General features: G+C 43.7%; 1 protein-coding gene across 2 annotated transcripts in view; it reads left to right on the top strand.

Annotated features, from left to right (window-relative positions):
- Window positions 1-26,123, top strand: part of DVL1 (dishevelled segment polarity protein 1) — a 174,624-nt gene that overhangs the window by 31,192 nt on the left and 117,309 nt on the right. For both annotated transcript variants that reach the window (XM_069741112.1, XM_069741111.1), the window contains exons 2-3: window positions 21,297-21,366; window positions 24,240-24,361. In XM_069741112.1, coding sequence (XP_069597213.1) covers window positions 21,297-21,366; window positions 24,240-24,361 — 192 coding nt within the window. The remainder of the gene's footprint in view (window positions 1-21,296; window positions 21,367-24,239; window positions 24,362-26,123) is intronic.

The following is a 26,123-nucleotide window of genomic DNA, read 5'->3' as shown; positions in this document are numbered from 1 at the left end:
TTCTTGCCTGTCCTCAAGATGGCCTTTACCCTTGACATTACAAAGTTGGATGTCCACAGTTAAAATCCACGGTACTTGATGGACCTCACTGATCTGTGGCGGACATAGACAGAAGAGGGCCCCAGTGCTGGAATATTGTATGGACCCTTTGTAGTCTAATGGCTCATCATAATGCACAATTCGGCCTTCTTCGGAGGTGGAAGTGGTAGCCCTACTTACCTCCCGGATCCCTATGTGGCTGCACAGGTTGCACCAATGATATGTCCGCCCCTTCCACTGACTATTGTCGGGACCCTTGTGTCTTCAAAAAAGACTAATTAGTGTAGCCTGCCCGAATTTAGGGTGAAATCTGCAACTGTTGCCCAGAGAAGGGCCTTCACTGCCCATGTGAACAGAGCCTAAAGCCCCCCCATACACCTTAGATACTGTAGCTGTTGGCTAACAGAGCGCTCCACCAACAGCTATCTCTCCGACTCCCACATACACAGGAATATTTGGATCGTTTCACTGCTCCTGAAGAGTCACTGGCTCCTCTGGCAGCGACTTATCTCCGAGCCGAACAAAAGGCTCGAATGTTGCTTTATTTCACCATTGACTTAAAATTTGTCCCTAATGGATACCACCAATACGTGTAGGTGGGGTCTTTACTTGGTGGACCTTTTAAAGAAAACCATGAAAGATCTGAGCGTACACAAAGGCCGGGGGCAGACTTCAGGGCCAGCCGTAACCCGAGCGCGAGGCCTGTATCAATCGAAGCCTTGCACAGTGCTCATGGTTAGTGAAGAGGCCTGGCAATCTTCTCTGCCACGTAATGCCAAGTGAAAAACATGAACAGATGGTGAATAATTTAATAACTGTGTTTTATTAGCTGTCAGACTCGTAAAAAAACTGTTGGGTAACTCTTATGTGTGTTATATTGTTGGCCTCAACTATTTTATTGTTTTGCAAGCTCTCTCGAAGACGACCGGAAAGTAGCATCAGATATAAAAATAAAAATGCTCTAAACCAAGTGTAAAAAAGTATATAGTATACATTGGGTGCAGACCGGCTGGTATCTATATATGAGGCCCTCAACTTACCTATAAGTACAGTAAGACTTGTACGTGTGGCCGATACTAGGTCAACGGAGTCTGTTAATAGGAATGTTTACATAGGAATACACCGAGCACCATGAATCTATGTAAATTACGGTATGTGTATTCATATGCTGGTGTGGGAGGAGGACACACCCAGGTATACTTCCCAACTGTTCTAGATCCAGTGGGACAGTCTCGGATTTGGGGAGGTGTCCCGATGTCCTGAGAGGTCTGGGGTATGTCCAGACTTCAACTATGTCTGTATCCTCAGGTATCAGATACTCTTGGACACAATGGTAGAGGAAGAAACGGTCAGGTCCTTGCTTCACCATTCCATCTTGGTAGAGACTGAAGGACCTCAAAGAACCTTCAGGTCACATGACATTCTTCAATCGCAGGGATTTGATACAGCACACAAGAAAAATAGAATACTTTGATAGGGACCATTGTGGGGAATTTATACCGTTTGGGGGGGAAAGACTCCGAGCATAATACTTTGTGTAGTGAACAGTGAGGGGGAATCATACTGTGTATAGTCGGCTCTTTAGGGGCATCATACTGTGTGTGGTCGGCTCTTTAGGAGCATCACACTGTGTGTGGTCGACTCTTTAGGGGCATCATACTGTGTGTGTGGTCAGCTCTTTAGGGGCATCATATTGTGTGGTCAGCTCTTTAGGGGCATCAAACTGTGTGTGTTCGGCTTTTTAGGGGCATCATACTGTGTGTGTTCGGCTTTTTAGGGGCATCACACTGTGTGTGGTCGGCTCTTTAGGGGCATCATACTGTGTGTGGTCGGCTCTTTAGGGGCATCACACTGTGTTTGGTCGACTCTTTAGGGACATCATACTGTGTGTGGTCGGCTCTTTAGGGGCATCATACTGTGTGTGGTCGGCTCTTTAGGGGCATCATACTGTGTGTGGTCGGCTCTTTAGGGGCATCATACTGTGTGTGGTCGGCTCTTTAGGGGCATCACACTGTGTGTGGTCGACTCTTTAGGGGCATCATACTGTGTGTGTGGTCGGCTCTTTAGGGGCATCATACTGTGTGGTCAGCTCTTTAGGGGCATCAAACTGTGTGTGTTCGGCTTTTTAGGGGCATGATACTGTGTGTGTGTTCGGCTTTTTAGGGGCATCACACTGTGTGTGGTCGGCTCTTTAGGGGCATCATATTGTGTGTGATCTGCTTTTTAGAGGCATCATACTGTGTGTGGTCGGCTCTTTAGGGGCATCATACTGTGTGTAGTCGGCTTTTTAGGGGCATCATACTGTGTGTGGTCGACTCTTTAGGGGCATCATACTGTGTGTGATCGGCTTTTTAGAGGCATCATACTGTGTGTGGTCGGCTCTTTAGGGGCATCATACTGTGTGTAGTCGGCTTTTTAGGGGCATCATACTGTATGTGGTCAGCTTTTTAGGGGCATCATACTGTGTGTAGTCGGCTCTTTAGGGGCATCATACTGTGTGTAGTCGGCTCTTTAGGGGTATCATACTATGTGTGTTTGGCTTTTTAGGGGCATCATACTGTGTGTAGTCAGCTCTTTAGGGGCATCATACTGTGTGTAGTCAGCTTTTTAGGGGCATCATACTGTGTGTAGTCGGCTCTTTAGGGGCATCATACTGTGTGTAGTCGGCTCTTTAGGGGTATCATACTGTGTGTGGTCGGCTTTTTAGGGGCATCATACTGTGTGTAGTCAGCTCTTTAGGGGCATCATACTGTGTGTAGTCAGCTCTTTAGGGGCATCATACTGTGTGTAGTCGGCTCTTTAGGGGTATCATACTGTGTGTGGTCGGCTTTTTAGGGGCATCATACTGTGTGTGGTCGGCTCTTTAGGGTCATCATACTGTGTGTGGTCGGCTCTTTAGGGTCATCATACTGTGTGTGGTCGGCTCTTTAGGGTCATCATACTGTGTGTGGTCGGCTCTTTAGGGGCATCATACTGTGTGTGGTCGGCTTTTTAGGGGCATCATACTGTGTGGTCAGCTTTTTAGGGGCATCATACTGTTTGTGGTCGGCTCTTTAGGGCCATCATACTATATGTGGTCAGCTCTTTAGGGGTATCATACTATGTGTGTTCGGCTTTTTAGGGGCATCATACTGATTTGTGAAAGAAGCCTTATGCAGAAGACAGAAGCCAATCTGAATGAGCAGAGCTGTAATGTAAAGTGGGAGGAATAAATCGGCACCCTATCACATTGACTTTAGTGCAGCTATGATATCTACAAGTCTTTTATATCACCTGCAATACGTAATCACCAACCAGACAAGTTAGTGTGAAGGTGATTGGGGCACACGGAGCTAGAACAATGTCCTAAAGTAAGCCAATAAATAAAGCCGAGCCATGAATAGCTGGCACCATGTGCAGCATTTCCATGACATATCCGGAGTGACTGCTCCTTGCCAGTACACTACAGAGGCCCTTACAGATAAGAGATAGACTTAGAACAGATAGACTCATAAAATAAACAATTGTCAGGGTGCAGTTTCTCAAGAAGCTTGGATTATTTTGGCAGACATAAGAGGAAATGTCAGGGATCGCAGACCGTAGGTCAATCCCACTTACTAGAATTTCTTATCAGGAGATTAAAAGGAATCTGTCAGCACAAAATGACTGTTCAAACCAAGCACAGGTGCTCCGTGCACCCCTGGATTGACCAAAGCATTCCGCACCTACCAACTTACTTGTTCTCCGTCTTTCTCCGTCCTCCTCTTCCTTGATTGACAGCTTTGATTTTACTGGTGTAAGAGGAGAGGGGAGATAGATGGAAATCGAGAGGGTGGTAGAGGGCACTGAACTGTTTGGCCATAACAAGGGTGCATCGAGCGCCGGTGCTTGGTTTCAACAGTTTGTGCTGACAGGTTTTCTTTAAAGACATTTGTCTATGAACTGCTACTGATAGGCAGATGATCTGTGACTAGAGAATAGGGCTGAGCTGTTTAAAAAAAACACATTTTTTTCTGATTCTGGACAAACCCCAACTAAAATAATTTTTAAAGAAGCACTCCCATCATAGTTTTTATCTTCTTAACACATTGCAATCAGCATGTTTTATGTCGCTGTGTACAATTGCTCATTTTGCCTTTTTACCAAGTTAATTCTTCTCCTTTCTCTGCTCTATGTAGAAACAGGAAGTCTCTTTTACTGGATGAGTCATCCCCCTCTTCATCTCCTGACCCAGCTGCTCCCTCCTCCCCCTTGCCAGGGACTTTTGCAGTGATGACTCATATAGCGAAAAAGAGACTTCCTGTATCTACATAGAGCTTATTTTGATTCATGTAATCTGTTTTTAATCATCCAATATCCTAGCCTTAATGGAAAAGAGAAGACCTAACTGGGTAGAAAGGCAAAATGAGCCATTGTAAGTACACAGTGCCATATAATATGATGACTGCAATATATTAAGAGATAAAAACTTTGATGGGAGTGCTTCTTTAAAGCAGTGTATTGATCATGTGTAACACCAATGTCCCTGCTTGCCTCTACTTCTCCCACCCGGCAGGCATGCCAAATTACTCACCACCCAAGCCACCCTGCCGTACCTACCATATGCCAGGTTCTGCGTGCGCCACACAGGTTCTCTGGCAGAGTGATTAAGACACGCACGCAATTTTTTTTTTGAAGAGACAGCGTGCAAACTCCTAATATGTCTCCAGCAAATGGCTGGGAAGCACTTAATACTTAAGGCACCTCCACCTGTTGTGAGGTGCCTGAGCAACAATTTTAGTTAGTCAGTCTGCAAGCTGCTATCAGGTCCCTGTACCAGTCCAGTTAAACCTGTATCAGTACCAGTTCATCTCTCCAGTATCTGGCTTGTCTGAGACAATCTTGAAACAGCTCCAGTGGTACATGAACCCGAAACCGCTCTGGCAGTACATGAATCTGAAACTGCTCCAGAGGCACCTGAACCCAAAACTGGTTTGGTGCAACCTAAACCTGAAGCTGATTCCGCAGTACATGAACCAGGAACCGCTCCTGCGGTATGTGAACCTGAAACTGCACATGCGGTACCAGAATCTTGAAACTGCTCCGGCGGTACCTGTGCCTGTATTCCACGCTGCCAGTACCGGTTACAGAGTCTGCCGTGTCAGAACCAGCGTCTACGTGAGTATCTGGTCCTGCCCTGGACTCTGAGCCCCTGTCTATTGTCCTGACACTTGAGGTCAACTTCCACGATACCGGAATCTGCCATGGAGTAGCACCTGGCGTCCACCTCTGACTCAAGAATAACCACACCACCAGGGGCTCTAGTGAAAACCCGGGTGGTCGACTTGTTACACCCCTCCAGGCTCTCCCCGGTCCTTGGCGCAGAGGATCCATAACCAACCGGTGTGACAAAAGGTACCTTGACATGTACCACCCGCATATATGCTAATGGGAGGTTGATTATAGCCCACATTTGGTATATGTTTTATATGCAACACAAACACGGCATGAACAGGTCACTTATTACCCAACAGGTGCAATATCGTCACCTCACTTCAGATGACCATTTGGGCAATTCGACCTGAGCAGTGCAGCTAAATGTGTGCCATTGCAGGCACAGCTTAGTATTATTGGGCCATCTCACGGAGGCGCTAATGTAAAGAGGTGCTGAGCCTGTATCTGACCCTGAGGGTGAAGTTCTCATCGTATTAGCAATTTCGGGAGTGATGAGAGGCAGATAGTTGTAATTGGGAAAGAATCTCTCACCTCTTAAATAACGTCGCATGTATGGGGAAGATTAATAATCTGTGTGCGAGAGAAGCTCCCATACACTGCGTCTCTCCTATGTTGACAGACGTCAGCCAAACAGGCGGATTGTTGATTGCTGGAACATCCTCTGATACAAAAGCAGTAATTTCCTTTTTGTCGTGCTGGTTTCAGAGGAAACATATTTAAAGAACCTGATTATTGCATAATAATCACAATTCACCAGAATGAGAAACGTTTAACTTTCTCATTTATTTTCCTTTTTTTAAAGGATAGTCGTGAAGATCAGGGCCGGTTTTCTATAAAAGAAAAAAAAAAATTAGGTCTGCTGGTGAACTCTTTACATCACTGTGGGAGATTTATTTTAGACTACCAGTATAAATTATGTCTGGACGGACTGTCAGGGACTCTCATCCTGTCAATCTCCCAAAACTATGGACGTTTAGGCCTTAGGAAGGGAACTTCATAAAGCCTAGAAGCCTAGAGGGAGCATACGGGATGGGCGCAGAGTAAGCAGACACAGATGTTGGGAAGGAAGTTCCTGGGGGACTCGTGTCAGGCAGAGGAAGCCCAGGAACGCCACCTGAACCAGGAACACGAAGGCTTGTAACTTTCTTTTTTTGTTTTTCAGCCTAGCCTAAGGTTAATAATAAGCTGATATGGAATGTTTCAATAGAATAATGAACTTTCATGTAGAACATTCAGCTTCTTGATAGTTTTCAGTTATATACATTCCCAAAAATATTCATTCATTCTTGCATTTACTTTGGAGGCCTCCTTACCTCCAGTAAACATGCAAGACCAACTTAGCTAAACTTTCATGTTTATTTTTGTGGAAAGAGGGGAATACGTGGTTGCCGGACATCATTTCCAGCAGGTTACCTCCTAGGAGGACCGAGGATCGGACATGCTAAAATCCACATCTGCTGTTATGGGACAGTTGTCAGTCTTAGTGTTTTTTCAGCAGATTTTTTGCAGTGTCTTACCTGATAAAAAGCTGCTTAAAATACAATAGTTTTTTATGCGTTTTTAATGCATTTTTATTTATATCCCCCCCCCCCATTTATTTGAATGGGTGAAAAACCCTACAGATACTCTGAAAGAATTGACATGCTGTGGATTAAAAAAAAATCGCCCTGCAGCTGGAAATAAACAAGGGAAATCAATGTACCGTGTGCCCGAGAGTTTAGAAATCTCATTGGTTTTGCTAGTACTATAAAATGCTGCATTTTTCCACAGTAAAAAATCACCCTGGTTATTTTTCTAGCAGTCAAAAAGCTCCGTCTTTCAAGCATAAGATGCTTCAGAAATCACTTATTTTCTCTACTTTTTTTCCCCCCTGAAGTGTATTTTTTTAGAGTTTTTGTTTTGTTGTTGATCTCCTGAGAGCTTTTTTAGACATGGGGTTTTTTTTTTATTGGCATTTTACAGACATTTTTTCTTAAGAAATTTGGAAGCAGGTGGAATCCGCACAAAACACACGGTTAAATCCGCAATGCGGTTTACCTGCGGATTTACCAAAATCAGTGTGGAAAAATCCGCACACCATTCCGCAACGTGGATGTTTAAAAGAAGCCCAAAAGCCTGAACAAATCCGCAAGTAATTTTTCATTAAAAAAAATGAATAGGTCCAAACTTTTTAGCTTTTTTTTTTCTTCTCCAAAAACGCTGGGAAAAAGAGGCATTGTGAACATATCCTTTTTTTTTCTTGTAAAAACACACCTTACATTTCAAACTTTTTTTTAATTACTTTTGAAGCTTTTTTTTTATAACTTTTTTAAAAGTTTTTTTTTGTTACTTTTTGTATCATGCATTTAATTTCTGGTTAATTTTGTGTCTCATAAATAAGTCAATTGGAAAAAAAAACATCATAATTTATCGCAATTTATAAAAAATGCCTCCAAACAGTTTATGCACTTCTGTTCGTATTGCACTTAAAGGGAACCTGTCACCTGAATTTGGCGGGACTGGTTTTGGGTCATATGGGCGGAGTTTTCGGGTTTTTGATTCACCCTTTCCTTACCCGCTGGCTGCATGCTGGCTGCAATATTGGATTGACGTTCATTCTCTGTCCTCCGTAGTACACGCCTGCACAAGGCAATCTTGCTTTGCGCAGGCGTGTACTACGGAGGACAGAGAATGAACTTCAATCCAATATTGCAGCCAGCATGCAGCCAGCGGGTAAGGAAAGGGTGAATTAAACACCCGAAAACTCCGCCCATATGACCCAAAACCAGTCCCACCAAATTCAGGTGACAGAGTCCCTTTAAAATTTTGCTCCAAGAATTTAATGAAAAAAAAAAAAAAAGCAGCATTTTTCCAAAATAAATGCCACAGAGTTTATCATTCTTCTTAGGGTTTCATGAAAATGAGATTTTCTTCATATCAGCCAACAGTTGCGTAACTCGAAGCTCATGGACCTCAATGGAAAAAACTCCAACGGGAACCACGATTATTGCAAGTCTTTAGTAGCATTGGTCTTCTCTTATAGGCCAGATGGATTTTTTGGGGCCCCTAGGCTCCAGGATTCATGAGCGATCACAACCCTGCACCTATTGCAGCTACGCCCCTGGTAGCCAATCAGGTCACTGGTTTTTGGGTTCTGTTTTTGGCGGCTGACAAGTATTACATGACTCATTGCTATGGGTAACGTCGCTGTTTTTATTTATGCTGGGATTTATCTTTTTAGTCACTTGCACGTGTGGAGAAATCACCGCCCATGACACTTACAAGGTGCGTAGCTGCTCCCGTGAGACCGATAACCTCTCTCCTTGTGTCAACCATAGAAATATTGTGGTTTGCGGAAACAATGTTTCCTTCGTCTTGCATTAAACCCCTGAGTCATTCCTCGAATAATGGAGATTTCTGTGCTTGACTTCTAAACCGTCCACAAATCGCGAGAGAGATTAGAGGAGCTTAGAAGAAAACAAGTTAATCGCTTGATTGTAAACTTTTCCATTCTTCTGCAAGTCACTGGGGTCAATAATAAAAACAGCAGCAAGGCAATGGCTCTAAGAAGTGTTTAGGGTGTGTTGCTGGGAGGAAGCAATGAAAGACAGAAGCGTTCCTACAGGGCCAAGCGAGGTCGGACTATTGGACAGTCCACACACACATACTTGAGAAAATCAACATCTGCGTGACTACTCCCACTGGATCAACTGGTTTGAGTGAATGTATCAGCATAATGGGGGTCAGGTTTGTTGTTGGCTAGATTACTTTAAAGGAATTCTCCCAACTTAAAGAGAATTTTTCATTTTCCATAAATATGTATTTTTTACAACTGTTGTAAACGCCGCTGTTTTCCGGAATCCGTCGATGTTTTTCTTTTGTTCCTGCGCCTCTCGGTTCCTGAGATATGGCTTCCATTTTGCTAAGCGGGGGTGGTCCTCGCCTTCTTGAGGACCACCCCCACTTAGCTTAAAACACATGGAAAAGAGGCCATATCTCAGGAATGGTGAGGTGTAAGAACAAAAGAAAAACAGCGCCGGATTCAGGAGAACAACGACATTTACACAAAGCAAAAAAATTACATAATTATGGTAAGTGACAGGTGTAGCTCTCTGGGGTTAGAAACACTGTAACCTAGAAACAGTGCCACACTTGTCCGTCTCTGGTATTGCAGCTCTGCGCCATTCTTTTTAATGAAAAGAACTTCAGTATCTGATATAATCCATAGACAAAAATGGCGCTGTTTCAGCAAGGGAATAAAGAAACATTCTTTTGCAACTTGAAGAAATGCTGCTTGAGACATACAAGCCCACGTCAGGCTGAGGAGCAGCATTGAGAGCTAGCATAACTTGTCTGCTCACTCAGCCTGACAGCTTTACAACAGGGCAGTAGGAAAAATGCCGCTCTGCTGTCCTGACAGTTTACAGCAGAGCCCGGAGACTCACAGAGCAGAGTGATCTTTCTTTCTCCTGCTCTGTGTCCCATTGTAAACCTGTCAGGCGGAGTGAGCAGGTAAATTATGTTTGTTCATGATGCTGATCCTCAGCCTGAACTGTATAGTAACTAAGCATGTATTTCTCAAGTAGCATTTCTTCGGAAAAGTCATTAAAAGGATTCTCTGAGAGGCACATGATCCAGCATGACCGCCATCTCCTATTTCATGCTGCAACCCATACAAGCCACACACAAGGACTGGTTGCAGCCTGAAATAGTAGATGGCGGTCGTGCTGGATTATGTGAGTCTCAAAGAATCCCTTTAATGACTTTTCTGTAGGATAGGTTATCACTATCAGATTGGTGGTGGGGGTCGGACACCCAGTACCGTCACTGATTAGTTGGCATGCCTACTGATCTCGCGTATTTCAGCTTGTCTCTTATTGAAATGAATATGACTAAGCTGCAGTACTTTAAAATGGCCACTATACAGTGTATGGCGCTGTGGTGTTTCATCTCCGTACACTGTTTATATCCAACCGCAAAAAGCAGATTGATGTGGGTGATGGGAGGTAAGGACCACCAGCTAATCATACAGTAATGGCCTATTCTTTGGCTAGACTCACAGTATCAGAGTAATGGGAAATCCCTTTAAGTTGGGTTCACTTGGGTGTTGTCTGGATGAATCAGCCATAATTCAGACCCCAAAATGTGACCATATTACATGTGTGTGATGCCAGCCTGTAATAACTTCTAGAAGAGGGAGGCCTCGGAGGTGCTGGCTGCCCCTATACCAGTCTGACAGCCATTTACCTGGTTAGTCCGCCTGTCTCGTGCTCTTTGAAGTAATGAGTGAGATTCGTAGTTTACATTTGGAGGAGTACTATTAATTGTAATTTCTGGGATTAGCAGCTGTTTCATCTTTACCACCCCAACTACATTTATTACAGGGTAAGACTCTATTCCTAAACATATTTACTCACGCCCTAGAAAATGACCCATACATGTGCTCAATTTTACATACAGTTTTGCTGCTAATTCGGAGAAGTAGAGACTCATGCGTATGACATGACTTCCTTATAATTTTTTGGAGGGTCAATGAGGTGGGATAGAAATTGAAAAGCATGGCCTGGCATCCAAAAATGGCACCTCACCTGTCCATAGGTCGTGTGTGGAAGTGTAGTTCATTTCTATGCACTTCAATGAAGCTGAGACATAATATAAGGGCCGATATCGCCTTTTATTATTGCTACTTCCAATAGGTGGAGCTAGAGTTCTAGTCCTCTTCCTCTCTGCATGTTTAAAAGAGTATGCGTGGCCTATAAGTCTCCTCACTCTTGACATGCCAGACCTGGCGTGTCACTTTCTACAAGGAGAAATATTGTCTCTGAGTTCTCCACAAGGAGAAACGTTACCGCTTCTATCTTTAAAATGTGACATTCAATACCAACAAAAACAGTGTCACAAGATTGCCAAGGAACACTTCTCGGAACGGAACGGTCTGGAAAGGTAAGTATTCAGCACGGTGAGGACACTCTAGAGGGGCTGTATTCCACTTTCTTTGTGTGTATTTATGGAGGCAGCCATCTGGTGGTGACCACAGCAAAAGCAATTTCAGTAATTTGCTTTACAACACTAGAAAATGATCAATTGACTTCTGTGAGAGTGTTCTGGGCATGCTCAGGGCCATGCTCAGAGGTCGCTGCAGGGAGAGGGAGGAGGATCCGAGCTGTGTTCATTACCTATGATGTGATCCTGAACGCTTCACATTGCATGTTTCACACCGACTGATTCATAAATCAAACGTCTGAGCTACTATTTGGCTAATTAAAAAGTCCTCCTCCTCCCATCAAAGATTTCATCCTCTTCATATATTGCAATCATCATATTATACAGCACTTTGTACTTACAATTGCTCATTTTGCCTTTCTACCCAGATATTTCTTCTCTTTTCTCTGCTCTATATAGAAACAGGAAGTCTCTTGTCCCTGAATTTATTATTCCCCTCTTCACCTCCTGACCCAGCTGTTCCCTCCTCCCCTTGCCAGGGACTTTTGCAGTGACTCATGACTCATGCAGGGAAAATTAACCTCCTGTGTCTACATAGAGGTTAGAAGGATTCAGCTAGTCAGTTTTTAATCACATTATGTCATAGACCTAATGGAAAAGAGAATAATTATCTGGATAGAAAGGCAAAATGAGCAATTGTAAGTGCACAGTGCTGTATAATATGATGACTGCAATATGTTAAGAGGATGACAATGTTGATGGGAGGAGGAGGAGGGCTTCTTAAATGATGTTCTTGGAGACATCAGGTATATTTTTCATCAGGATATGTATTTCTTTTCCAGTCATCACATTATCACACTATTAATTAGGAAAGTGCTGTAGTGGAGAATACTCCCTGTAGTAATTGACGTCCTCTTGGTGTAATTTCAGGAATGAAGGATTTAACGCTGATTACTGTTGTCTGCATATTGTACCATTTTTATAATGGATCACTGGATTTGGAAACCGCAGCTTTTCTGTGTATGACCAGCAGGATATTTTTTTTTTTAGAGCCATTTAACCTGTTCTTGTCTGCTGCACATTATCCTAAGGCAACCATCAATTACAAAGTTAGTCCAGCCAGATGTGAAAATCTCTCCTCATTTTCTGGTATTTATTTTAGCCCATAGGGGGCAGTATTATAACAGTTTCTAATGCTGAATTACAGAATCAGTAACATAGGATTGTGCATTTCTTCGAGGCTCCCATTACCCAGCGCTGAAAGAACATTTAAAGGGAACCTGTCACCTGAATTTGGCGGGACCAGTTTTGGGTCATATGGGCGGAGTTTTCAGGTGTTTGATTCACCCTTTCCTTACCCGCTGGCTGCATGCTGGCCGCAATATTGGATTGAAGTTCATTCTCTGTCCTCCGTAGTACACGCCTGTGCAAGGTAATCTTGCTTTGCGCAGGCGTGTACTACGGAGGACAGAGAATGAACTTCAATCCAATATTTCGGCCAGCATGCAGCCAGCGGGTAAGGAAAGGGTGAATCAAACACCTGAAAACTCCGCCCATATGACCCAAAACTGGTCCCGCCAAATTCAGGTGACAGGTTCCCTTTAAATAGGTTATCTAGTGAGAAAAAAAACATTAATAACATGTGGCTTATCCTGGTTGCAGTATAGTTTTGCTCCTAGTGCTAAAGCATTCAGTCTATAGCATTACAAAAACATGGCCATTTTCATTCTGAATCCGTGCCACTCCTACCTTGGACTGTGCATAGTATTGCAGCTCAATCCCATAGAAGTGAATGAGGCTGAATTCCAATATCCAATACCACCCGTGGGACAAATGGGGTGTTATTGCTTGATCATACAATGCTATGATTTTCCGGGCTCTAGACAAATTTCTGAAGTCATTCTATGTAACTGCAGATTGCTGAATATTGACATTGTGCAACGAGCTCACAGTCATGACTCCCCTGTATTCCCAGTGCTGTCACATGACCACACGTATGCGTTTTGCATACTCATCCACGTACTGTCTTGAATCTCATTTGCCTCTAAAGTCACAGAGATATTAGTCTAGAGCCCAGAAAAAAACCCTTTATCATTAAAGGGCCATACCTAAAAGGACCCAATTCAGAGGCTCCTCTCCACATAAAAGGAGCTTCGTCTCACTGAGCCACTTTGTTCGACCAGAAACTACGGGAGGACTCATCACGATAGAGTTCACAGTTGCCAACTATCCCCGATTTCCCACATCTTCTGGGTAAAAGGGGGTGGGCATTATATAAACCATGCCTTAAAGTGGGCATAGTGGGGTGGGTTGGCGGAACTCTGGAGATGAGTTAAATGCCCTAGAAAAGTTGGCAACCATAAGAAGCATGAAAAGCAATTTCTCTTTCTTTAGATTAGCCTTTCTCAGATTAAAGAAGCACTCTCGACAAAGTTTGTATCCTCTTAATATATTACAGTCATCATATTATATGACACTATGTACTTGGAATTGCTCATTTTACCTTTCTACCCACCTCATTCTTCTCTTTTCTCTGATCTGTATAGAAGCAGGAAGTCTGTTTTCCCTGCATGAGTCATCCCCTCTTCAACTCCTGACCCAGCCGCTCCCTCTTCAACTCCTGACCCAGCTGCTCCCTCTTCCTCCCCTGCCAGGGACTTTTGCAGTGATGACTCATGTAGTGAAAATTTACCTCCTGTTTGTACATAAAACTTCATCACATGTCTTAGATCCAATGGAAAGAGAAGAATTAACTGGGTAGAAGGGAAAAATGAGCAATTGTAAGTACACAGTGCTATATATTAAGAGGATAAAAATTTTGATGGGAGGAGTGCTTATTTAAGTCCTTCCTTACCCAGCAAGTCATGTGTGCAGGATTTCCGGAATATTGCACAGGCGATGTGATTGTTGTCAGTGCCTCTGAAATAGCCACAGATGTGAGTAAAATTCTCATTTCATGACCTATGTTGGGTTTTTGAGAACTGATGTTGGTAAATACACTAATGTTGGGTTTTCTTCCGGTGTTTGTGGGGCGATAATATGCTGCAATTACGGTACCTGCAATTTCTTAGAAAGTCCAAAGATACAACTCATGTACTTCACCTGGACTTGCTGAGGATTCACATGAGCACAGATGAAGAACATGATTTTTATTCTGGCAAATCGTAGTTTTGTAAGGTGGTTTTCACCCTATTCCTTTAGTGTAAAGAATTGCTCGAATGGGACCAATATGGGGCATCCTCATTTTTATTAATTAGTTAAAACGTTTTATTAATGTAAAATGCTCTATGCCATTTTTATAACATATGGCATTTAGTAGATCTTTTGAATTCAACGAAGTCTGGCCATTGTCAGGTTCCCTGGCATGAAAACGGGATCAATAAAGTGTATCGTATCGTATCGTATGAAATGGTAATGTAAGCGCAAAGATCAGTTCACAAGCCTCAATCCATCCATGAACTATCAACACATTTACCATGACCGGAAATATGTCCTTAATTTAAAACATATCCAATAGATAACCTCCATCTATCGGTGGTTCCACCAGGAGATATGGCTACATGCGGCAGATTGAATGGCGAGTTGCTGCCTCTGTTGACCATCTCGCTGGGTGGAAAATGGGTCAGGAATTCTCCAGTCTCTTTATAGTTGGGAATACCAAGGTTCCTCTGGATATAAAATGGGAATACGTGTTTAAGGTTTCTTCTATTGGAATATATCTTTGGATTCCCTAGATATGTTTCCAGTAGGGCTAATCCCAGTGGTTAGAGTAGTCGATGAATTCCAGTAGTCTTCTGCTGTGGATAGGGAGGGCATATAACTAGTGTGGTATGTAGAAGATGTGAAACCCCTTTTAATCTTTTATTTGTGAGCCTTTCTGTTCTCACTGAATAACGTTTACACACGATTTAATCTTCTAGCAAAGTCCTTTGCTCCTAATCTGTAGAGATGGAGACCAAGCAACCATGGAGTCCTGGCACTGTGGTGCATTTTCTCCATGCTTGGCTTGTGAAACCTCCTCACTTGACATTCCCCCTGCACCGCTATGTAATACACTCTATTGTTCACTTAATCCCCTGACAGGGTTTTTTATGTGCAGTGGATTCTGCCCATTGATTTTTTAAAGTGTAGGCGTTGACCTAGCTGCTTCTTGACCACTTTATTGCATCCTATAAAGTCTATAGATAGAGTCCTCCCTTCCAGTTCTTCCTAAGTTTCCCTAGTTCAGATCATCCCATGATGAGCATTAACGTGTGATGTACAGAGCTAAAAACTTCAATACAACTCAAAGGAACCAAATGTAGAGTGTAAAGGGAATCTTAGTCGTGGGCATTCCCTGGCGTTGACCTGTGGCCTCTGTAAAGTATTACAAGATTTGCCCTGGATTTCCCCAAGGGCTCATTATACTAATATGACATCTCTCTCCAGTATAATTAGATAAGCCCGGGACTGTCGTTTCTTAGGCTGTAGATACATATTTCCGTTTCAGTGCTCTCCATCTACCTAATCTCTCCATTTTATGATATAATTCACTTATCCTGTAATTGTAATCTGTGTTTATGTTAACTTTCCATAAAAGCTGAATTACTTTGTATAATGGTTTCCCACTTTGTCCCTTGTTAATAAGAACAAAAACAGCAAACCTTAACAAGAGAAGCTGCAGTTGCTGCATTAGCCGGTTTCGCTCAGGTCTCAACTGACCGTTTTAGGCATTGGGACAGTTTCTTAAAGCCCGAGACCAATGCCCCTCAAAATTCAATGTACTTATTGAAACCAAGCATGGACATTGATGGTTGGTACTTGTTAGGGAGCCTTAATGCCCCAATACACATTAGTTGGTCAAACTGCCGATATCGGTGGCATTGGCCAACTTCCTAATGAATTTGGTGACTATACAACTTTCCCCGACAGACATTGTCAGGTGATAGAAGGGTCGGAACGTTGGAATTTCAACAGGTGATTCTTTTGTCCAGTGTTGAGATAAGCCACCGCCAGAGGAGAATGATAGTGGTTCTCTCAGAGAGTACGGGAGTACTCGGTCATGTCAAAATGTGGGGGAGTCAGGAGAGAACTGTCTGTCTAATGGTCATTTGGCTGAAAGTTGTCTATCATGGATGGGGGCCTTTCCTCTAAAGGGGCCAGATCGCTATTGTTATAGTCTAGTGATGCATTCCTTAGGTTACCTGTAGCTGTCCAAGTGTGAGAGAGAGCCAGGGCCGTAATCGAAGCTGAGGATTTCGGTATATCGGTGCCCTGGCCTCCCATCACATATATGCAGTGTCCATTACTCATCATACCTGCGATTCCAGGTTCAGCACCGTCAGGGTCTGAGAAGCTTTGTAATCGGTTTCGCATGAATTGAGACACAGTCCTTTACAACTTTCAACTGAACAACTTTACTGACTTCAGGACACAGCACATCCAGTTCTGTTTCAGCATTGACATCATGTTTCAAGCAGTACACGTCTTTCTCTTTCCCTGTTCTCTTCCCTTTGTCACTAAGCAAGCTCCTGGGTCGGACCGTATCATACGGCTCCTCAGCATTCTCCCTGTTTAGCTCTACCTCAGTTGAGGATTCCCTCGTCCGTTTCGCACTGGACATGAGGGCATCAGCCCACGAAGCAATACTCCACATGGTGAGCGACCTGCCCGTCTCTACTGCTGTGTCCACCACAAAGCTCCGGCTTTTTCACTGACTGTCACTGCTACTCCTGTTGTCACTACTGTAGTCTTCCTGGCCCTGGATGGCTGGGCTTACTCTTAAACATTGCGAGGTCACTACGCTGTCCCCAGGGCTATAGCCCTGCTGGACGTTAGGGGCTCCCTGACCCCTACTGCCTCCAACAAGGAATTCCCCCTAACTTACCCACAGTGACTCCTCCTAAGTATTAACCATTATCTATATCTACAGTGCTATTTCCTACACTATGACGTACCCCATCTTGTGGCTATAAGTGAGTACTACGCTTTCCCTATTTGAAAGTAAAATACATAACAACAGTTAAGCATGACATACGATCCCGGGACCAGTAAGAAATGCAAGGACATAATGCACCCCCTTACACATTCATCCATTAAAAGACTACATTCAAAATTATCCATTCCATCCTAATTCAGGTTTCACCAGACTGGATTTCGACCTGCCCCATTCTTTCCCCTGAAATAATCTGTGCCCGATTCAGTTCTTTCTCTTCCTATTGAAAAGACAGAGTTGTTTTACGGAGCTGTACCTGACAGATGTAGACGTTGAGCAGTGTGGAGTCTCCCATTACAACCATATTCATAGGGTTTAAGCAAACTGAAATCTTTAAAAAGGGATGAGCTGCTAAAATAACATTTATAATAGAGATATCTATTACAGCCTTGATGGACAAGAAACAGTGAATACAAAGTGTAATAATTGCGAAGTAGTCGGACCAGAATTAATACGGTATTATGACTATTGTCTATTAGGTTGTTCACATGATCGATTTTTTTCCTCGGACCGAGTTGTCTTCGCAAAATCACAGAAACATGTCCGATACCGATCCAAGTGTCAGATCAAACTCGGCTGACTATCTGGCCCCTAACGGGGAAATCTGAATCTGTATTCTTTGGGCCCCACCTTTGAACATCTTTCCCTGTCGCCTTCCTTACATTCCCCTCCCCTCTGCTCTTTTTGCTCCTTTTGTTTTGCCCTTCCCTTTTTCCTATATTCTTCTCTCTTCTTCGTTTACTCTTTTGACTGGATCACTCCTCTCAGTCTGAACTTTGGCTATGTCCTTTCTCATCCTGCTCCTTAATGTTCATTTTATTATTGTTCTTACAGGATTTGAGTAGCAAGTTAATAAGTTCAATAACTCCTATTGTTATTTCTCTTCTTTCAGCGATTGTCTTTATTTCTCGGCACGTCTAGTGCCTTGTGGTTGTACCTCATCCTCTCTATGAATATACTAGATAAAGACAAAGTTAAAAAAAATGGATTAGTTAAAACAAATGTTGCATCATTAAATAAGAAGGTGAAATATATATATATATAAATTATATATACGTAAGGGAATTACTCCCAGGAGTGATGTTATAAAATCACAAAAGTCAAATATCCATTGATGCCTTGCAATAAAAACAAACAAAAAAAGCAAAATAGTGGAAGGAAGAGGATTAAATGAGAAATCATCAGAGGAAAGTATTCTAACAATAAGGTAACAAAGTAAATAGCTTTTTTTTATATATACGGTATATGGAAACTGGGGAGGTACAAAAAGACCCCGAAAAAAAGCAAAATGATCAGGAACAGGTGGTGCTATAACTCTAGTCCTTTTCCTCTCTAAAGAGACCATTTGCTTCTTTAATTTCCGAGAGGAGCATTACATGGCTTAGAAGTCTCCTCACTCTGACATGCTTGGCATGTCACACTCCACAATGAGCAACGTTACCCCTTACAGCCTACTTTGATTGACAATAGCCTGAAATAAGCTCCTAGGCGACGAGGAATAACATATATTGAGCAAGGCAGACACTGACTCTAGACTGATCTGTTAAGAATGCCTCCGGACCATTATCTGCTATACACAGTAAACAGGATGCTGAACTTCCACCTCCTGTTGTGGTACGACCATCGGTGGACAATGCCGGCGTGTAAGATGCAAATCTAGTAGGACCTCAACAAGATGAACAAATGCATTCTGTAGAGTTCATGTGTCAGCACCATCTGGACAATAATCTGAACTATAAAAAATAATATTGTATTATAATCTGCTAAGAACACAACAAAGAGTGAAATGCAATAAAATATATATATTAAAAAAATAAAACCGCAATAACATCATAAATCACAATATAGTTTCTGTCATTAAGTGGGGGTCTGCACCAGGGCTGTGGAGTTGGTAAGCCAAACCTCCGACTCCTCAATTTCCATGACTCCGACTCCACCAAAATGGGCTCCGACTCCACATCCCTGCCAGGCACCGATGACCCCCCTCTGACTCCACCAAAATGGGCTCCAACTCCACATCCCTGCCAGGCACCGATGACACCCACTCTGACTCCACCAAAATGGGCTCCGACTCCACATCCCTGCCAGGCACCAATGACACCCACTCTGACTCCACCAAAATGGGCTCTGACTCCATGACTCCGACTCCACATCCCTGCCAGGCACCGATGACACCCACTCTGACTCCACCAAAATGGGCTCCGACTCCACATCCCTGCCAGGCACCGATGACCCCCCTCTGACTCCACCAAAATGGGCTCCAACTCCACATCCCTGCCAGGCACCGATGACACCCACTCTGACTCCACCAAAATGGGCTCCGACTCCACATCCCTGCCAGGCACCAATGACACCCACTCTGACTCCACCAAAATGGGCTCTGACTCCATGACTCCGACTCCACATCCCTGCCAGGCACCGATGACACCCACTCTGACTCCACCAAAATGGGCTCCGACTCCACATCCCTGCCAGGCATTGATGACCCCCCTCTGACTCCACCAAAATGGACTCCGACTCCACATCCCTGCCAGGCACCGATGACACCCACTCTGACTCCACCAAAATGGGCTCCGACTCCACATCCCTGCCAGGCACCGATGACCCCCCTCTGACTCCACCAAAATGGGCTCCAACTCCACATCCCTGCCAGGCACCGATGACACCCACTCTGACTCCACATCCCTGCCAGGCACCAATGACACCCACTCTGACTCCACCAAAATGGGCTCTGACTCCATGACTCCGACTCCACATCCCTGCCAGGCACCGATGACACCCACTCTGACTCCACCAAAATGGGCTCCGACTCCACATCCCTGCCAGGCATTGATGACCCCCCTCTGACTCCACCAAAATGGGCTCCGACTGCACATCCCTGCCAGGCACCGATGACCCCCCCCTCTGACTCCACCAAAATGGGCTCTGACTCCATGACTCCGACTCCATAGCCCTGCCAGGCAGCAATGACACCCACTCCGACTCCACCAAAATAGGCTCCGACTCCGACTCCATAGCCCTGCCAGGACTGTGGAGTTGGTAAGCTAAACCTCCGACTCAATTTCCATGACTCCGACTCCACCAAAATGGGCTCGGACTCCGACTCCACAGCCCTGGTCTGCACCCCACCCCAGTGGGTCTATGTTGCTTGTTGGAGCCCTCAGTAATGTATTATGGCATTAAAACAGGCTTGAGGGCACAGCTGAAGCATGGCAAAGGAAATGTACGATTTATTGAAGAGATGGCTCTCCAGTAAAATATTTTTGCTTTATTTGGAGTTTAACGCATTTCGGGTCATTGTTGCCCTTCCTCAGACCGTACATATTGCACGAGGTGCCATCCTCTTTTTATCTTCTTCTTCAATACATTGATGGAGCCCTCTGGTACCTTCACTTTTGTAAATCTGTGCCTGGTACTGCTGCTCGGTCACTGAAGGTCTGCAGCTCTCTTGACACAGCACCCTTTTTTTCCATGTCATGGGAGTCATCGAGGTCAGACCACCCCCAATTTGTTTATAAGGATAGTCCGACAATCAGGGTAAGTTCACACTAGGCGTTTTTGCTTTTTTTTTTTTTTTTTTTCCCTGCAGCAAAACTTGATCTCTTGGCAGGAAAGAAGCAGCAGAGAAAAAGCATTTTTTCCTGGATTTTATTTTTTTTTATTGCTTTTTTTTTTTGCTGCATTTTTGTGACGGTTTTGGCATGCTAGATTTGTCTCTTGTGCATGCTGATAACATTTAATATTGAAAAAAAAAAATCCTATTCCAAAGAATGAGGTTTTGGCACAAAAAAAATGCTGCAAAAAATGATACCTGCTGGTACTGTAAAAAGCAGGTCAAAATTTGCATTAAAAAAACGCATTAAAAACCCAAAGCAAAAACGCCCAGTGTGAACATGGTCTTGTACGTTTTGGAATCCTACATGGAACATTGTGGCTGTTTTATCCAGAACGTAGAGCCTGTGTAAACAAGCAATTATGGAGGATATATCCGCCTGCTATAGTCGATGAAGAGATGACAGCAGAGAGACTGAGCTAATTGGCCTGGATTACAGAGGAAGAGCGTCGAGTGCGGCTGTGGAAAGAGTATATATGTATTTCTAGAGGTCGGCGGCTGTTGAGATGAGGAAACGTTCAGCCTCTGACTCTCCTGTCACATTCAATCTTTCAGGGTGGTCAAAGAAGAGATTTCGGATGACAACGCTAAACTCCCGTGTTTTAATGGAAGAGTGGTGTCCTGGGTGAGTTTCCTTATGATTTCATACCTGGAATTGATAAATGCCACTTTTGGTAACCCCCTAGAGTGAGGATGGCCATTATTTATCCTTATTTTCTTTAGGACCTCCTTTGCCCTCTTATTTGATAATATACTTGTATAAGGGGAGCCCTGTTGTCTTCTGTTAAAGGAGTGAGCTCCCCCTAGTGGCGGTGACATGCTGCCCAAATTATATCATTTGGGATTATCCGAATTAAGTCGTAGAATATTCCGTAAATGTCTGATAGATGCAGGTACCACCTCTGGGGTCCAGTCTTAACTCCAGAAGGGAGATCCTCGGGTCACAACACATAGAGGTGGAGTCTGAATGGAGAGGTCGTGACTCCCATGGAAGGAAATGGTGAGTGTCCAGCTCTCTATTCATTCTCTGCTTCAATGTGGCCACCAGGGGCAATATGTGGATCAGGGAACGCTCAGTCTGGAGATGGCTAAGATCACAACTTCCATAAATGATATAATTATGATTGTGTGTAGTCGCCACTAGGGGGAGCTAACTAAATATGGATTTATGCAGCTAGTACTGAACTTGTTTGCTGTATAAACCTGTATGTAGTGAGCTCCCTCTAGTGGCTGCAGGTAAGCACTGTGCCGGTGTCATGGCAAACAAGAGGAGTTCAATGCTCGACCCTTTCTCACCACAGTCCCCATAGCAGTGTCCGGCCTCTGTGGTCGTGATGACACAGTCACATTTATGCAAATTTAGAACTTGGATGTATTTTTATCTAATTATATCATTGTTTGATTAACGCAGCATGGATTGAAAAGCTTCATCCCTGCACATCCCTGCAACAAGTGTCCAGCACCGTCTTTATTCCACCATAAACAGGGGTACATCATACTTCCCTACTTTCAGGCTGTGTGCACACGTTGCAGTTTTTTCACGGTTTTTCCTGATAAAAACGCTATAAAACCACAAAAAAACTGCATACAATAAGCATCCCATCATTTAGAATGAATTCTGCATGTTTTGTGCACATGTTGCGTTTTTTTCACGAAAAAAACGCATCGTGGTAAAAACCGCAGCATGTTCATTAATTTTGCGTTTTTTTTGCGGATTTCCCACTACTAAATGCATTGGGAAGTGTCCGGAAAAAACCGCGGCAAAACCGCGGCAAAAACGCAGCAAAAACACATGCCGTTTTCTTGCGGATTTCTTGCAGAAAATGTCCGGTTTTCTCAGGAAATTTCTGCGAGAAATCCTGAACGTGTGCACTTAGCCTTAAGAGCAGAGAAGAGGAAGACATATTGCAGTATTTTTTTTTCTACAGCTAAGCCCCACCTTTAGCCTTGCCTAGTCCTTGTTATGCACCCACACAGAAATAGTGCCTGTAGTGAAACCCCTAAGTGTTCCGACACAGATCGATACCCCTTTTATGATCCCTACACACTGTGATGCACCTTCACACAATATGAAGCCCCAAAGATAACCCAGGACACACATTGATGCCCCCACAGTGACCCCTACACACAATATGATGCCATTATAGTGCCCCCCCACAGTGCGCTCCACACAGTATGATGCCCCCCGCAGTGACCCATACACACTGCTCCCAAAAACACAATATAATGTCACTATAGTGCCCCCAAAATGCCCTCCACACAGTATGATGCCCCCTCAGTGACCCCTACACACAGCTCCCAAAAAGACAATATGATGCCACTATAGTGCCCCAAAATGCCCTCCACACAGTATGATGCCCCCCGCAGTGACCCATATACACTGCTCCCAAAAACACAATATGATGCCACTATAGTGCCCCCCAAATGCCCTCCACGCAGTATGATGCCCCCACAGTGACCCCTACACACGGCTCCCAAAAACACAATATGTTGCCACTATAGTGCCCCCAAAATACCCTCCACACAGTATGATGCCTCCACGGTGACCCCTACACACAGCTCCTAAAACATATGATGCCACTATAGTGTCCTCCACAATGCCCTCCACACAGTATGATGCCCCCACAGTGACCCCTACACACAGCTCCCAAAAACAATATGATGCCACTATAGTGCCCCCAAAAAGCCCTCTACACAGTATGATGCCCCCACAGTGACCCCTACACACAGCTCCTAAAACCCAATATGGTGCCACTAAAAAAAACTGATTCTGCCGTCAGTAATAGAGAGTGCGACACAGCAGTCACAGCACACAAATGGTGCAAAACTTTTAATTAAACCAAATTGAAAAATTTGTTTTTTAGCCCCAGTTTGAGTATTTAAGTTAAAATAAAAAAAGTGGACAACCCCTTTAAATCCTTATGTCATACCCTCTATTGGCACACACCAAAGTGTCAAAATTGTCATGCTATATCAAATAACATTTCACATACCGTTTCTGATACAGTATCGCAGAGAAATAACACCGTAAATACCATCATATAACGTTACTTTAAAAGGGAATTTTCATAAAGTTGCCAAACATTCTTACCTTTCTCATCTTCCTTTCCCCCTGTTGTGAATCCTTCCCCACTCCTGCAGTGATGACGTCACATCCATCGGTCATGTGACTGCTGCAGCCAATCGGTGACCTCAACAGCGACGTTTAAGACTGTGATTGGCTGCAGCAGTCACATGATACATAGGCATAATGTTACCACTGCAGGGCAGGCACTCACTGAGCATCTTGAAATGTCAAAGTTGGACAGGTTTAATTTATGGATGCTCCTCTGTCTTAGCCTCCTCCCCGGGAGCGTGCGTGTAACTGAATGCGGTTCCATGGTGCAATGCTGCATGAAGGCCACGGTCAATGATTGCATTTGCCGCAGCTGCTCACCGTGGCACCGATCCCTTAGTATATTCAGCACTTGTCATTTTCGTTGTTTTATATTTCCGTAGCTGGTTTTGGCGGAAAGTTCACACTCAGATGGCGGCTCCCAAAGTACAGAAAGCCGGACAGACCTTCCTCCTCCAATCGAGAGGACAGGTGGGATTGGAGACTCGCGCCCGCCATCCTTTCAGTAAGTAATGTCATACTCTATGGAGACCAGGGTTACCAACTTGACTTTTAACTTTTTCTGGACACCTTATCAAAAAATCACAAATAGACAATATTTTTTTACGGACACATTGTAAAACCATAAGAAATGATTATGGTTATAAGTGATCCATGTCTACAGTCTAAATTGCCCAATTTTTACAGTCTGTCATGGAATTTCTGGACGTTTGGAAACCCTGGAGGAGACAGGTCTGAGGGCTGTAATAACACAGTCAATGTCTTGCTGTGGCCCTTATATGGATCAAATATGGCCCCTACAGAAATCATATCTTGGTGTCCTAAACATTGCCTTTGACGTAGTGGCATTACTAGAGTCCTGGGGGCAACAGGGCAAAATGTGGACTTGGACCCTTTCACCACCGGCTTGTTGCTTGGATGCATGGACTCCAGTGGTGTTGATTGTTTTGTGTTAGGCCCCCTGTAAAAAAAAAAAAAATACAAATAAAATATATAAATTTGACAGAAAAACACAGAAATGAGATAATTTTCTTAGTCATATAGTTATCAAATAACACTATACTGTTACTGAGAAAAGTCTGCTATACCAAAACGAAAATTACCAATAATACCACCACATCGTGACCACTTATTACCACCACATAGTGACCTGATGATACCACCATAATGGTTATTAATTAAAAATCACAATACTAACACTAATATTACCCCTATACAGTGAACGTATAGTGGAGGTTATCCGTACATGCCGTACTGGAAACTCCAGATTCTCACCAGTGACGTCTCTAGTTGAGCTTTACAATAGTTTTTTTTTTTTTCATCTGTGGAAAAAAGTGATGAAACTCCGATGAAAATCACTGAGTAAGTTGATGGCTATCCCCTTAAAGGCTCTGATGGGCAATGGCCACTGGAAAAAGCCAAATAAATCAATTCTCCTCTCTATTAATTTAATTAATTGGAAAGGTCTGTGCCCCACCCTATTCTTCCTCCTCTGGTGATGCGTCATCACTGCCTGTATCCAAGAACTGAGGAGTCAGCTTCACAATACAGAACACCACATTGCTTTGCACCAGCGCCAAGTTTTGTGACGTTTGGAATTTTCAGAACACCGTTTTGCCCCGATGCATGTTCCTATAAAGTAAAAAAAAGCTGGTCTAGCCTAATGTGAGCCCCTTAAAAAACACACAAGTAACAATTCCTAAATTTGAAATCTGGGAGTGTTCGTCAGCCGGCGCCTGTGTTGTAAATAAATAAATAAATTAAATAATTTTAAAAAACTGCATGGGTTCCCCTGTATTTTTGTTAACCAGCCAGGCAAAACTGACAGCTGCGGGCTGCCAGCTTCGGCAAGGCTGGTTATCAAGAATAGCCTGTCATCAGTGTGCGGGCCGTTTTGTGGGCCGTACTGCTGTTTAAAAACGGACATGTCAGCGTGATTTGCCCACGGACACAGAATCCGTGGAAATACACTGACATGTGCACAGACTCATTCACTTGAATGGCTCTACGTGTGTCAGTGTCTCCGGTACATGTGAAGACTGTCCTGTACCGGACACATTGACGTCTGAAAGAGCCTTATACGGATGTGTGAATGAGGCATAAAGTATCCATAATAAGAATTCTCATTATAGCGCCAACGTATTCCGCAGCACTTTACAACTCAGAGGGGACTTGTACAGGCAAAATTAGACATTACATAGTAATCAATAAGCCCTTAGCTATCACTCTGACTAAGATGGGCAGCACTTTGCAGACAGAATAGGGCC

Source organism: Ranitomeya imitator, chromosome 10, assembly GCF_032444005.1.
Source record: "Ranitomeya imitator isolate aRanImi1 chromosome 10, aRanImi1.pri, whole genome shotgun sequence".
Classification (NCBI taxonomy): Eukaryota; Metazoa; Chordata; class Amphibia; order Anura; family Dendrobatidae; genus Ranitomeya; species Ranitomeya imitator.
Note: the sequence above shows the minus strand (reverse complement) of the source record. Positions and strands in the feature narration are given on the sequence as shown.